The following is a 15,068-nucleotide window of genomic DNA, read 5'->3' as shown; positions in this document are numbered from 1 at the left end:
TGCGGCGGTGACTCCTGCCACCACGACGCGCTTTTAAAAGCGCTTGGGCATTAAACTAAGCCCGGGTCGCGGCAGTGATGCCTCCAGCTGTAAAGCGATTCCAAGCACTGTAGACACCACAGGGAAGTGTCTCAAATCAGACACAGTCGAGTGCCCCCCCCTGGTGCACAGCACAATTTTAGTGAAGCGCCTTCCAGGCGCTAGGAAGCACAAATGAAGCAGTCCTCGTGCTTCCTGTAGTTGCAGGGGTCAGAGGCCACAGCACCCTGCCCCTGGGGGGACAAAGCTTCAGAGAAAAGGCCCACAGGGGGACAGGGTCCAACAACAGGCCAGCGCTAAGAAGATGCAAGCAAATGGTAGTCCTTTACAGTGACCAGGCAGGTCACAGGTCAGCACAGCAGCAGCAGTCCATTGCGGTCCCTGGTGAGTCCTTCCAGCCTTCTGTGTCCAGTTCCAAGATAATTTCAAGAGTCTCCAAATTGTGGGGAAAATTCCTGTGTACTTATACTCAGTCCTTACAGTGTTTTACAAAGGTAGGGGGGGGAGGTTCCAACCAGTTACAACTGGTTTTGGGAGTGCCCCCTCTCTCCTTCAGCACAGGCTCCAAACATCAGTGGGGGGTAAACAACCCTATTGTCTGAGGCCAGGGCACAGCCTTTACAAATGTGGGTGTACCGTGCCTCTCCCTTCTCTCAGCCCAGGAAGACTATTCAATATGCAGATGCACCTCTGTGACACCTCCACCCTCCCTGTGTACAGGCTGTATGAAAAGTATGCACAAAGCCCCAACTGTCACTCTGCCTAGACGTGGATTGGAGGCAAGCTGCAAAACACCAGAGTCATAAGCACATAGAAAATCACACTTTCTAGAAGTGGCATTTCTGTCATAGTAATAAAAAATACACCTACACCAGTAAGCAGCGTTTATTATCACCATCACAACCATACCAAACACACCTACGCTACCCCTCATAAATCAGACAATACCCCTTACACATAAGGCAGGGCATTTCTAATGCAATCCTATGAGAAGGCAGCACTCACAGCAGTGAGACACCAGTTAGGCTGTTTGTCACTACCAGGACAGGCCATGCAACCTGGCACATGTCCTGCCGTCTACATACATGGCATAGCCCATAGGGCTAGCTAGGACGTACCTTAGGGGTGACTTACATGTAGAAAAAGGGGAGTTCTGGGCCTGGCTAGTAAATTTAGATGCCAGGTCCTTGTGGCAGAAAACTGCGCACACAGGCCCTGCGCTAGCAGGCCTGAGACAGGTTTGAAAGTCTACTTCAGTGGGTGGCGCAAGCAGCACTGCAGGCCCACTAGTAGTATTTAATTTACAGGCCCTGGTTATAGAGATACCATTGTACAAGGGACTTACAAGTAAATTAAATATGCCAATTAGGTATAAGCCAATCATACCAACTTTAGAATGGAGAGCACCTGCACTTTAGCACTGGTCAGCAGTGATAAAGTGCTCAGAGTCCTAGAGCCAACAGCGAGAGGTCAGAAAAAAATAGGAGGGAGGCAAAAAGACTGGGGATGACCCTGCATAAGGAAAAAAGTCCAACAGGTGACAAAAAATGTGATGATTTAGTCTAAGGTCAGATCAGGCGCTTAAGTGATTCTGCTACTGCGAGCACCCGGATTCTACTCAGACAAAACCTAAAGTTCGAGATGTGTTCCAATCCAAGTATTAGTTGTGTGTTGTTCTGTAAACCCTGATTCTCACCCCGACCTGAAATGGGCTACCCCTTTACTTGATTGCAGAGAAGAAGTACCGCAAAATATTGTGATATTATTCTTTGATTTAATGCGCTAGGGCTAATTTCCTGCATCCCAAGAACTATACTATACCTGCTCCAAAAGAATGATAAATGAAAGGGACGTGAAAGTGACAGATATTTCTTTCCACTAATTATTTGATTTTCTTTCACTAGATGTTGATGAGTGTGAAATTGGGGAGGCTTGCTGTTCCCAGTTTTGCTCTAACTATGCTGGAGGCTACGATTGCAGCTGTAAGGCAGGATTCCGGCTCAACATCGATGGCTGTGAATGTGATGGTACGTTTGAAATAGTACACAGCATAAACCAGCTTCAACCATATCTATTTACAAATGCGTTAATCCAAAAATGCCTTCAGCGCAGAAATGACCAAGTAACATGAGCCTGAACCCACATTATCGAAGTGCATTGGGTGCAAAACAGAAATGTATGGCTACTATTTGCCAAAGGCACTTTAGCTACCTTCTCTGTAGATTGGATTGTACAGATTTACAATTTGCACCCACGTGATCTCAAAAGGATGCTCCTTAATTTGCATGGGGTGTTGCGCACATCAGTCCATCAGTAAACTCACTTATTCTGCCACTCATCTCTCTATGAAGTGACTTATGCTATATTTATCTATGCACTCAGTTACTAACCCATTCATCCATGCACTTACTCATTAATTCAGAAGTTGACTCAGATCCACACACGCTAGCCAATCAGGAAGAATTATTTTCACTTAAAAAGTAGGCAGAACGATTGGCTTTGCCAGTGCTTTTTTGATGAGCAAAGGAGTTGTCAGCTTAACTCCTCAGCATCGTGTGTTTTTTCTATGACCAGAGTTGCATCAAATTATTTTCCTGCTTGGCCAAAGTGCTCTGTTTATTTCAGCAGAACACCTGCTTTGCCAAAGTGCTCTATTTAATTCAATCGAGCATTTATTAAACACTGTTGCAATTAACTTTGAGTGTAGGCATTTATAATATTTACGTAAAAGCTTATTTCTCTACTGGCAATTTCTTGCCAATTACTTAGGATAAAAAAGATATTTAAGCCGAACCAGTTCTGTGCACGAAGGCATAAAAGGAATGTGCCAAAAGTTGAAACGAAGATGCAAAGGAAACAAGCATTGGCAACGCCAACATGTCTGTATTGGGTGCAAGCCTTTTGGCTTTTCCAAGGCTTGTTTAGCTTTATCATGGTTTTTGCAAAATTTTATTGTTGGGGAGCTGCCAAGCCCTAATCAGTCTAAGAAAATGCACGTTGGCTAAAAGCATAACTTTTTCTTTGTCCCTGAAAGCGCACGTTACTTAGTAGTGTCTGATGCTGAAGGGAATTAGGGCCAGATGTAGAAAAATCCGTTTTTGCGACTTGCAAATTGCGAGTCTGAGCGACTCGCAAATTGCAAGTCGCAAAAACGGATGCAGAATGGTGTCTCAGACACCTTCTGCGACTCGCTATGGGGTCGCAAAGACCCACCTCATCAATATTCATGAGGTGGGTCGCATTTTGCGACTCCATAGCGAGTCGCTGCTCTCACAGGGATGGTGGCCTGCTGTAGTCAGCAGACCTCCATGTCTGTGACTGCTTTATAAATAAAGCAGTTTTTTTTATTTATTTTGCAGCCCGTTTTCCTTAAAGGAAAACAAGTTGCAAAATGAAAAATAAACCGAAACCATTTGGTTTCGTTTTTTTCAGAGCTGCTCTGAAAAAATATTTTTATCGACATTCACAAAGGGGAAGGGGTCCCATGGGGTCCCCTTCCCTTTTGCGAATGTGTTACCACCAGTGACACACTGGTGGTAACTGCGAGTTGGTTTGCGACCGCATTCGCGGTCACAAAGCAACTCTGGATTGCGATGCGAGTCGCAAATAGGAAGGGAACACCCCTTCCTATTTGCGAGTCGCATTCCCAATTTGGGAATGTGCATCGCGTGAGTCCGTTTGCATGGCGCAAACTGCGTTTTTCGCAGTTTGCGCCATGCAAACGGCGTGCTGCATCTGGCCCTTACTTGTTTGTGGATGTACTCCTTGTGAAAGTGCAGAATACCATCACTCACAGTGAAGCTAGTGGCTGAAGAAAGATGACTCTCCCCCCCTGCTGCATGCTGTAGTGGGTGGAATAAAAATGTGAATGACATAATAGCAGACCAATGGATGAAAAGAGCCTTCTGAGATCCATATAAGTAAGTACAGCATACATATAATTTCAGTAAGATCAAAATGTCTTGGCTAACGCCAGACATGAATATGATATGTGTCTGAATATATCCTGTTTTTTGGGTACATCTCTTGTTTGTGTTCAGCCCCTTAAAACTATATGATGCCTTAATGACTAAAACACATGTCCACTTGTTACCAAGTAACAGTGCCTGTCTTTTGCTAATTTCCCGCAGACTGTTCCAAATAATGTAAATTTTACATCTCATTGGAGAGCACACAGGTGTCCAATAGTGCCTCATTTTTGCTGGGTCAATATTACAAAATGTTAGCATGCTAGAGACCATATCAAGTGAACATACTGTGTCTGTGCTGTCTGTGCTTGTCCGTGGAAACGTTAAGAAAGCAGCTGTGCGGTATGGAACACAACCTTCCAAAAATATGCTTAACTGCATTCAAAAACATGCCTGAGTCAATATTATTTCCTGTTATCTAAAGTAGAAGAGGCTCTGGGGGAGATTTTGAGTGAGTTGAGTATGGTCGCCTCCATCCGTTAATTATTACCTTTCTGGCAGTGCCATCCATCTTGGACAGCGCTACTTAACCCTTTAACTGCTGAGGCTTTTCTCACCCCAATGCTGAGCTCTTTTTTCGTGTTTGGGACACTTTGACCCTATGACGTTGTAACTTTCTTTTACAAGAGGTTTCCAGGCCAAATTTGCATCCTCCCCCCATATGTTGTTGACTCAAATGTACCCAGATTTGTGGATTTCCCTCAAAGGAACTAAATACATAGCAAAAATGTAGCAAAGATGTTTTTCCATTAACAAGTAGCAAAAAGTGCTGTGCAGTAAGGCATACTTTTTTTACTATATGTTACATCAACAAAATGTTTGCTGTGCTAACATCACCATCTTCCCAACTTGCTGGGACAAGCAAAGGTGTATAAATAAAAATATTGTTTTATATTTATTACCACCGTTTTTGTATTTTCTAAGTGGCAGTCCACTTTCCCATTTTTTCTGGTTTCAAAATACTGGCAGTTTGTGATGGAAACAAGGTGTGAATACCATGAACGAGCATACAAAACATTTTTGAAAACTAGACAAAATGTCTGTTTCAGCAAGGGTTCCTTTAGGTGCTCAATTATTGTAATCCTAGAAACACTAAGGGCTTGATTTAGAGTTTGATGGACAGGCTACTCTGCAACAAATATGATGAATATTCTGTCTGGCATTTTGGGGTTTTAGTATAAATTGCACTTGTAATAAGATGAACAGGATAGATTTCACATTTGTAGTGGAGTAAGCATCCACCAAACTCTAAATCAGTCTCTAATAATTGAAATTAAAAAATAATGAAAATAAGTACAAGCACATAGCAGTTGGTGACAACATTTTCATCTATAATGTTTTGCAGTGATGACCAATTTACAACAGTAATATACCCCCACATCTGTCAGACCTTTTTGTTCGTTGTCAAATAAGTGATACCCTGTGCCAACAATTGAGCTGGAGCTTATGATATTAATATTTTCATTGTGTACCAACCATGCAGCGATTCCTCTGGTAAAATCTAATGAATGAAAAATTAGTATGAAGGAAACCTCGTGATTTTCTAAACGCGGTCAAGATTCTGAGTTTAGGAATAGTGTTTATATGTACAACTTTGAATTTGTGGTTACTGATACCATCTTGTGAGTCAGAGGGCATTTTGCAAAATGTGTTCTTTCTTGCACACTGACTTTCATTTGGAAGCCAAAAATAGAGAGAAATTAAATTGATAATAACAAATGTTAAACAAATATACTTTTCTCCTAGTAACAATGGCACATACTTGTATGGTGGTCATAAAGGATTAACACCTTATAACAGGAAAGGCCCGAAACACAAAGTGGAGACATCATCTTTCTGTTATGAAAAATGACCCATTTTAACAATGTGGGTAGCTGCAGAATATGAGCCCGGCCTCACCTCTACTGAAGGAAACCTACCAAATCACTCTTGCTTTTTGATTGGTGCAAGATTTTCTCAAATAATAAAGACGAGAAAACTTTGCCATCCTCCACATTCCAGAGGCAATGCGGAGTATGTGATCATCCCAGTCTCCACAATACAGTAATAAAGCGTGACTGGACACAATCCTAACCAAACTGGCCGATTTTAGACCAGCAAGATTTGTCAATATATATTATTTTATACGGTCAGGTGATTGCCAATTGAATTATTTAAAATGATGGTGAAGGTATTTTATCATAATGTTCAGGATTTTCTCAATTTTATATTTGCCTACACTTTTGAATTGCACAAACGCTTCAAGTTTCCTCCACACAAAGGAGGCCTTGGTAAGGTTTCATATCTAGTGTTCCAACCCAGCAGGGCCTTTTATTGATCTGCACGTGTCTGCAATGTAGCACAGAGCAAGGTTAAAGATATTGCCTTATTTGTATAGGGGAACCTCTAATTCAAACGAGAGAATGCTCACTTTATATTTAGAGGGCAGTAATATTCTGTGCACTCAACAGATTTTAGAAAAAGGGATACACAAATGTTTAGAGTATTTCTGTAATATGAAATTGATATGAGAGAGCAGATATGTGTGCAAATTCCCATGGTGCTCCCACCCGCAATTTCTCCATCCCAGCCTACGGAGTTTTGAAAGGAAGCTATATTGTAATTCAGTGGATTTTAGGATTTAGAAGGCAAAAAATTGACTGGATGGGAGATGTATTATGGACGTATCTCATATCCTGACCCTGCTGGACATTATAAGATCAAAGACTTCATAGGCTTACTTCTAGTATAGCTCAGTTGCCTGAGACACAATGCTCAGTACCTTGGGTTGCTTACCAAATGTATTAGCTCTCTGGCATGATTGTCTCAGTAATTACACTTCTGATGTCAATAAATTAAATATGAATTCAATTGGGTTATGAAAATATTTGAATAATTTAATCATGCAGTGACTAAGACTGATCAGGGCACACCATACACATTGTATTTCCTAGCTGTTGGGGATACTCCCCAAGAAAGCACAATTTAAAGCATGGGTCATATTTTGCCTTACATGAATGTTATTGCTTGGATGGGTTTCTCCTTCCTTACAGCCTTTTATTCTGTGAGGCAATGAATTTGAATCCAGGCATTGTTTGATAATTTATCCTTATTTACAAACAATGGCGAATTGTTTCTCTGTATTTATATCAATTTAGGAGACAAAGGAGATCAGTTGGAGCCTGACACTTGGCCTTCCAGTCCTCTCAGATTGCAGATGCTATGGCTTCAACTCCCCTGGCATAGGATCACCTGTTCTATTGCAAGATCACTTCCTGGTGATGTTTTCACTGCTTTCAGAGCAACCACTGCTGCAGGCTTGCTCTGAAGCAGTAAAGTTTGCCAAGCTGACTCAATCTGGTTTTGTCTCCATTCAACAAGCATTTTTTAATACAATGTGGGAGTATGTTTTTGAAGAACTAGGAAACAACGTAGAGTTACCCTGCTTGTCAGGAACATTGTTTGATCTGCCAAGAACCACCATGACTAAATAGGACAGGTCAATATTTTATATTATAGTACAGGGTTTCCATCAGAGGTTCAGCAGTCAGGATTCATAACAAATTTTCAGAATAAACACCTAAGATACATTTACTTGCGGTTAATCTAAATGCAACTCATTTATATAGCTAGTGGTTATCCTGGAAACTGGTATGGATCTGCTCCTCATGCCCCTGCCTGAGACATCCTTATAACAGAACTTGGGATTTAATTGACCTTGTATGATATAACCATGCAGTTAGGGAATGTGTTATTATTTTGCATGATTTAATAAATTTACAAACATATTATGAGAAGGAGATACACAATAGAAAAGAGTCAGAGACTTGAGCTCTAGCCCATTGCACCAGTAATGAGAGTTAGACCCCCATTGTCATTACAAGGGATCAATGCAGATCTGTTTTGTTTCATCAGGAGAATTTGGCTGCCATGGGTGAAACTCTCTGACACAAAATTACCAGTTTCCTCAGCAATGACTTGTGAGACCATCAAAGCCCATCCCAGAGTTTCCAATTGAACCCATTCTCTACTTTTCTCCCCCACAGTCAGCCAATATGCCCAGAATCTCAGGGGAGCAGACTTAATATGAGTATTACCTTAGCAGTCATAATGAGGCCCAGGTGTGCTATACAAAGAACACAACATAGCATAGCAGTGTCAGACTATTGATAGCTCTGCGTTTATTGGGATTAAGAAAAAAGAAAAAGGGGTACCAGTGCATTAACGTCAAGAGTGAAGTTCGAAGCACTTGCATTAATAAGTGAATGTAAATCTGAGTAAATATAGTTATTGATTTTCCTTTCTTCAAGATGTGGATGAGTGTCTCAGCGACAATGCTGGTTGTGACCACCATTGTGTGAATTCCCTTGGTTCCTATGAGTGCATGTGCGAGGGAGGATACAAGCTGGATTTTGATGGAAGAACTTGCTCAGGTATGTGAATCTCACAATATTTTGTACTAGATGCACAGCATGATATGTCAGATGTGTGATGCCTCTACTGTTTAGCCAATGTTTGGAAAGAAGATATATTCAAAATACAACATAAGAATACTGAAGCACACGTTAACAATATAAACAATATTTAAATGGATCAGTTTTTCTCTGTAGATGCACATGACATCAATGATTGTTTTGGGCAGTGCAGGGCCCCCTCCCCAGCACCGTCAGAATGCGCACAGTCTGCTTCATGTGGAGCCAAGTCCAATGTGGCCGCACGTTTTCCACTGGGCTGACCAGCGGAAACCTAGGATTTCACTGGTAAGCCCAATGGTTAACTCCTGATAGGGCAGGTTGGGAGACCCCCCCACTCCACAGCGGGTTCCTCACACAGTTCTGGTGATTGGGTTCTCTGACTGCTAAACTTGTGATCAGGCCCTTTGTCTGGAAGGGTTGAGAGTGTATTTATTCAACACGGCCCACTGCCCTTGAAGAGCTCTTTGAATTTGCATTACCTCATCTCTAGCAATGGGTTGAAGTGCCTCATCTTTGTGTAATGCGGTAAGTTTCAGTTCTTGCCTGTAAATGTCAGCAATAAGCTGTCTCTTCACCCCACATGTTCTCCCAGTTCAGGTTCCCCGCACAACACCCATTTGTTTTTATTTTAAAATTTACTTTAGTGTTTATAGAATTTCTTTTTAATGTTTTTTTGGATGTTTCAATGTTTAATATTTTACTTATTGTGTACATTAATTCATATATTTTACCCTATTAAATGTTTCAAATTGTTTCTGGGTTTCTTGTGTATATATAAACAACAATATATATAAATATATATTTGTAATTATGTTGCGCTGTGTGTGTATAAGTACAGATAGATAGATCATTTACTACCTTGAACTCTATTTATATAAAAAAACGATATTTTTGTCTATTGTTTGTACCATTACAAGTATAGAATTAAGATATTAAGGTAAACAATATTTTTTTCATAATTTGTGACAACAACATTCTTTAGACATATATTGTGTAAATGATCCTTACTTCTTACATCAACCAGAAAAAGTTGAATTCTTAGTAAGAGAAAGCTCTGTTAATAAAAACTACATAACCCTGCAATGCCTTGGTCAAACTGTATACATATTAACAGTGCAGGCTTGCCAGTTTTGCCAGTGTTGAATTTAAAACCAGTAAGCTTTAGTCCTCCCTCTTTCTAGATATGAAGCAATTGTGAATGTGTTGTGCAGGTCAAACACTAGAATACCACAGTAAGAACAACAAGGGAGAGATACCTGCATCAGTGTAGTACTGGAGAATGTGTGACATAAGCCATCATGGGGTCATTCTGAGTTTGGCTGATGGAACTATTTGTCCGCCAGACTCCCGATGGGGTGGACCCCGCCTACGCGGCAACCTCCCTGCCAGAGTTATTAAGGGTTTCCCAGTAGGTCGGCCTAGCGGGAAACAGGCTACAGCATTGTCTCCAGCTTGTAGTCGCGCCGGGGCTAATGCTGTAGCGAGGAGGGTGCACCAGCACCCACACAATGTTGACTGTCTGCAAAGCAGACAGTCAACATTGTGACGATCCTGGGCAGAGGGGGCCCTGCACTTCCCATGTCAAGTGCATGGGCAGTGCATGAGCCCCCATGGTCCCTTGCACCTGTTCTCCTCCAGCTTTTTTATGGCAGTAAAACTGGCATGCAAATGCTGGTAGACTGGCGTATTAGCATCTCTGCCACTGCCAGACCTCTGGGATCCAAGATCCTGGCAGAGCTGGTGCTTCCCTGGTGGTCTGACCACTATGGTTCTTATGTGTAGGATGATAATTTTGTAAATAATACTTAGGACACAATATTTATAACAGATGATCTTTCTATATATTATATTTTCAAATACAGCACTTGCATCGCTGGGTCATACTCACATTTTGTTTCAACAGAGCCCTTAGTTGTTAAGGATTTCTAATCTGACCAAAACATTTACTCTGGGTAAACTTGATTACTGAAAGGAGGGCCTTCACTTCAGTAATGTGACTGATGTGTCGGGAGGGCAGGGGTTGTAACACCAAGGAGATTCTTTGTTTGAGGCCTATTGCTTCAGGCATAGCCCTTCAAAGAGACACAGTGGCCCAGAGTTACTGATTGTTTTGTGCAATGCAGCAAATCAACTAGATTTGCTGTGCTATGTTGTGGAAGGTGAAAGAGAAAAGGAGTGCCACAGGTTACTAAGATTGACCTGCTGTTGCTGTCATCTCCTTCGCTCACCCTCTAACAGGAAGGTCTTATGCAAAGTACAGTCCTGCAACATGGGGCAGTGGTGATTGTACACAATCTAGGACAGTATATTTTCAGTACACATTCCAATGCTTAGGCAACTCCAGGAGGACCTCACTCCCTCATGCAATGTGTCTTTTTTCAGAGATTAACACATTTCCTCTTCTATATGCCTCTTTCAAATAGGTGTTAGTTTTGGATGCAAATCCCACTGTAATTATATCAGGCTTGGCTATGTGTGTTTGTACTGATCTACTACTCTAACGCCTTCATAATGAAAAGCAGCACAAAGCAGACTATCTGCTGTCAAAGGGGCACCATAAGACATGTGACATTCCCCTGTTTACATTGGATTGTGTCACGCTATATTGCTTTGAGACATCGCTAACCCTTAGGAAATCTGGGCCTTGGAGTAGGGCAGAGTAAAAACCAGTCCAATAAGTTACAAAATATAAATTCATTTTAGAGTAGGTAAGCACACAGAGCCCCATTGTACACATCTAGGTTCCCAGCCTGAAACTTGGTCCATTGAGCTGTGCTTAAATCTAGGGCTGGCTGTAGGGTGGTGCGACCAGTGCAGGGGCCCCTGGTGCTGACTTTAGTGGGGGCACTGTGTTTAAAAATATCTATTGGTTAAAAACTATAAACTTCCTTGAGGACCAGTTTTCTGGAAACAATTAAAATGTTACCAGAACTCTGGTGGTTAATGTTCTTACTGGTGAGAGATTGAATTTTGTCTAGTGGCAGTTTTGACTCATTATGAAGCAGTGAGGAGGGTTAATGTACCTGATGAAAAGAACGTGTACCATGCAGATCACAGAACTGCGTGTGTCAGAGAGAGACTATGGACAGATGAGGTGCACTGTTGGAAAGTGCTAGTGAGGTAATTCATAGCCAAGGAGATCATTAGGGGGGTCCAAAACAAACTGTTTCACTAGGTGCCACCAGCACCGGCCCTGCTTTAATCTGCAGGATTTTTCTTGACTGACACTGAATTTCAGAAAGGCTAAAAGAACCCAAACGTAGGGTAGTTTACTATAAAATGTACATATATTCCACATGTTAAAATGAATTTATGTTTTTTGTCTCTGTGGTGGAAAAGGTTTTAAAGGTCGTTAATTCCTCCATTGTTATATGGCTAGCCCCCAAGATAGAATAATTATTTTTCCTTATTCTACTTGAACCTTACTGTAATAAAAATCTTGAAACTTGGAAACAGTTAAACAATAGTTAAAGAATTTATAAAGTAACTTACACAGGTAATGACATTTTCCTGTTTTTAGAATTATATGAAGAAGTTTCAGATGAGGAGCCAGAGGAATTGGACGTATCTAGGACACCAGACCTTCGATTTAGAAGACCACCCAAACTACTTCATTATGATGCAACTCTGAATGACGTTTATGATGATGAAGACGACAATTACTATGAGGAAATACGAGGAGAGCACGTTCTGGTGCACAAAATTGGTATATCGGAAATTATTTACTGTTGCTATCCAAGATGTATGCTGTGCAACAATGAAACAAATAGTGTATTAAGTAGGAGAGTATAAAAAAATGATCCTAAATAACACAATGGTGGAAACATTGCATGGTCAGTGAGCTGTTGTTGGGAACTCCCTTTGTTGGTTTTGCTGTCTTTGAACTCCTCCATGTTTCCATATCAAATAGATTTGTTACTAGTGCGTAAATAGACCCTCTTCATTATGTCTGAGTTGTGGGAGTGCATAGTCTCTCATAGTAGGTTGTATGTCAGAATTTCGAATACAATAATGTTATAAAGATAAGTATGTAGTGTCAAATACTGGTTAACTATTAGTAATGTTCATATTTATATATATATATATATATATATATATATATATATATATATATCCATCCTCAAGAATGCGGTTGCCGGAGTGCACCAGACTGTCCACGGTGCTCATAAAACACACCTGTACACTATCCAAGGTGACCTTTTTTTTTTTTTTAATGAATAAAGAGGTCGACACTTCGGCAGCTGCTTTAAAATGCAATTGGATTTATTCAGCTAAGAGGCATGCAATTCAATTTATTCTGCTATGACGCTAATGCGCTTTAGCCGAATAAATCGCATTGCACTTTGAAGCAACTGCCTGAGTGTATTCATTTCGAAAAGAGCTCACCTGGATATATATGTATCCATACATATATATATATATATATATATATATATATATATATATATATATATATATATATATATATATCCATATATATATATATATATATATATATATATATATATATATATATATATATATATATATACTTAAAAACACTAAGGGGCATATTTAAGAAAAGTGGCGTTGAACACAGTGCAGCACCACTTTTCTTGTGTCTCTCAGCGCCCCCTAATGCCACCATGTGTGCGCCGTATTTAAAATACAGCACACCATGGCGGTAGTTAGGGGACTAGCCTCAGAATTTTTTATGCTAGTCAGGCGCTTTGCAGGATAAGCATAAAAAATTCTGACGCAAATCTTGCAAAGCACCCTGAAGCCGATTGTAAGTAATGGAAGCCTCCTTTTAACACCTGCTCTGAGCAGGCGTTAAAAGTGATGAAAATAAATGGCACAAGGACATTTCTTAGATTTCCTTGCACCATTTCTTCGGAATGTCCCCTTTGCATACATTATGCCTAGCACAGGCATAATGTAGCGCTGTGCGTTACAAAGTGGTGCAATGCATGCATTGCGCCACTTTGTACACATGGCACAACATTTTTGGCCTTCTAACGCCATTTTATGATAAAAAATGACGCTAATGTGGCATTGGAATGTTGCTAGGGGCTCGCAAACATGCCCCTAAAGGATAAAGGGACATTATAGTTAGGCTAACATTTTAAATGTACAAAACCAAAGAAATTCACCTGGTATAGTTAGAGTTATTTCAAGTAACTGGTGCCCTATGGTAAATATAATTCACGCCCCGCCACACGCATGTTTTCATAATTTTTTTTTTTACTGCAAATATTACTTTAATATTATCAATGATGTTATCAAAGATGTCATGAGTGATGTAATTTGTGCGGTAATTAGTCGTGCATGGCGAAGGCACGAGTTGTAGTTACCTTAGGGCACAAGTTATAGATACGTGAGATAACTCTAACTATAATAGGTACATTTCAATGGTTTTGTGTGTTTAAAACGCAAACCTTACTACAACGTCTCTGTAACCTTTGTTTTTTTAAGGGAATTTCTATGTTTTTTTAAATTCTATTTTCTAACTGTAACGTCCATGTAAGCTTTGGCTTATTCAGTGAATTTCTATGGTTTTTTAACTTAAAGTAATTTTCATTACTATATGTTAATCCAACCAACCCCACATACGGCCTTTGGCCCGCAGCCAGACTCTATGGCCAAAGCCCCTAACCAACCCCCGGCCTTTGACCATGTGCGTGGGAGTTGGCTGCAGGTCTGCCCCTAGGACCACATCCCCTAGGACCTGGCCTTCTAAATGTTTTCTTTTGAAGGGAGGGGGTGCCACATGGCCCTCCCCAGCCCAACTGGTTTTGGCCCTGGGGACCCAGGGAAATGACCACAGACACACATATACTTGAACCATCAACCTTCAGTGTACGGGTCTGAGACCTTAATCATTAGGCCAAAAGTGACTCCTTAGCATGTTGTGTCTAGATTTCGCTATGACACTGAACCCAAAGATTTTGAGTGGAAAAATATTTCAATGTTACAGCACTAGGAATGTTTCACAGTCAAAACACTGGAAAATAAACAGACATGCTGCCATGAGATACAATGATTTGAGCCTTCATCCTACTGAGTGACAGTCAAAGAGCTTTACCATTAGGCCAGAAGTGACCATGGTCTGCTGTCCATCAAAACGAGACTATAACATTCTTATCAAACATCTTGCTAGTCTGACTGTTTGAAGGCATTGTATGTAGAGACCATTGCATAACAAACTCTGTCTCTCTTTGAGATGAGATGTAAGAAAGAGTGAGAGGACCACAGGGGGGGCCTCAAGCCTCTACGGTCCTTGATGGCTCCCCACATCCTGTGGGAGCCAACATTGCTCCTACAAGCAGGTAGCTGCTTTAAATAGCAACTTCCTGCTTGTAGAAGCAATGTTTTCATTTGTTTCTCTGCACGCATATTTGTGTGCAGCGAAACAGATGAAAACTCTGCTTTCTGCAATCAGGAGCTGTTTGACAGCTTCCACTTCCAGAAAGTGTATTGTTTGCTCTTACTTGATGGAAGCTGTAACTCTGGGGGGGTGACAGGTCCCTGGGTGGTGGCAGTCCCCAAGCCATTATTGGCTGCACAGCATTGTCCCTGGGGCTGCAGGAGTCTGGGTGGGCCCCCAGCATTTCATTCCTTGATAGCC

The 15,068-nt window shown here is 41.0% G+C and overlaps 1 protein-coding gene across 1 annotated transcript in view; it reads left to right on the top strand.

The window, feature by feature from the left end:
- Window positions 1–15,068, top strand: part of LOC138265069 (multiple epidermal growth factor-like domains protein 6) — a 768,694-nt gene that overhangs the window by 483,159 nt on the left and 270,467 nt on the right. Inside the window, exons 11-13 of the mRNA XM_069212617.1 lie at window positions 1,944–2,066; window positions 8,297–8,419; window positions 11,982–12,167. Coding sequence (XP_069068718.1) covers window positions 1,944–2,066; window positions 8,297–8,419; window positions 11,982–12,167 — 432 coding nt within the window. The remainder of the gene's footprint in view (window positions 1–1,943; window positions 2,067–8,296; window positions 8,420–11,981; window positions 12,168–15,068) is intronic.

Source organism: Pleurodeles waltl, chromosome 11 (genome assembly GCF_031143425.1).
Source record: "Pleurodeles waltl isolate 20211129_DDA chromosome 11, aPleWal1.hap1.20221129, whole genome shotgun sequence".
Taxonomy (NCBI): domain Eukaryota; kingdom Metazoa; phylum Chordata; class Amphibia; order Caudata; family Salamandridae; genus Pleurodeles; species Pleurodeles waltl.
This window is presented reverse-complemented; position numbering and strand designations above follow the sequence as displayed.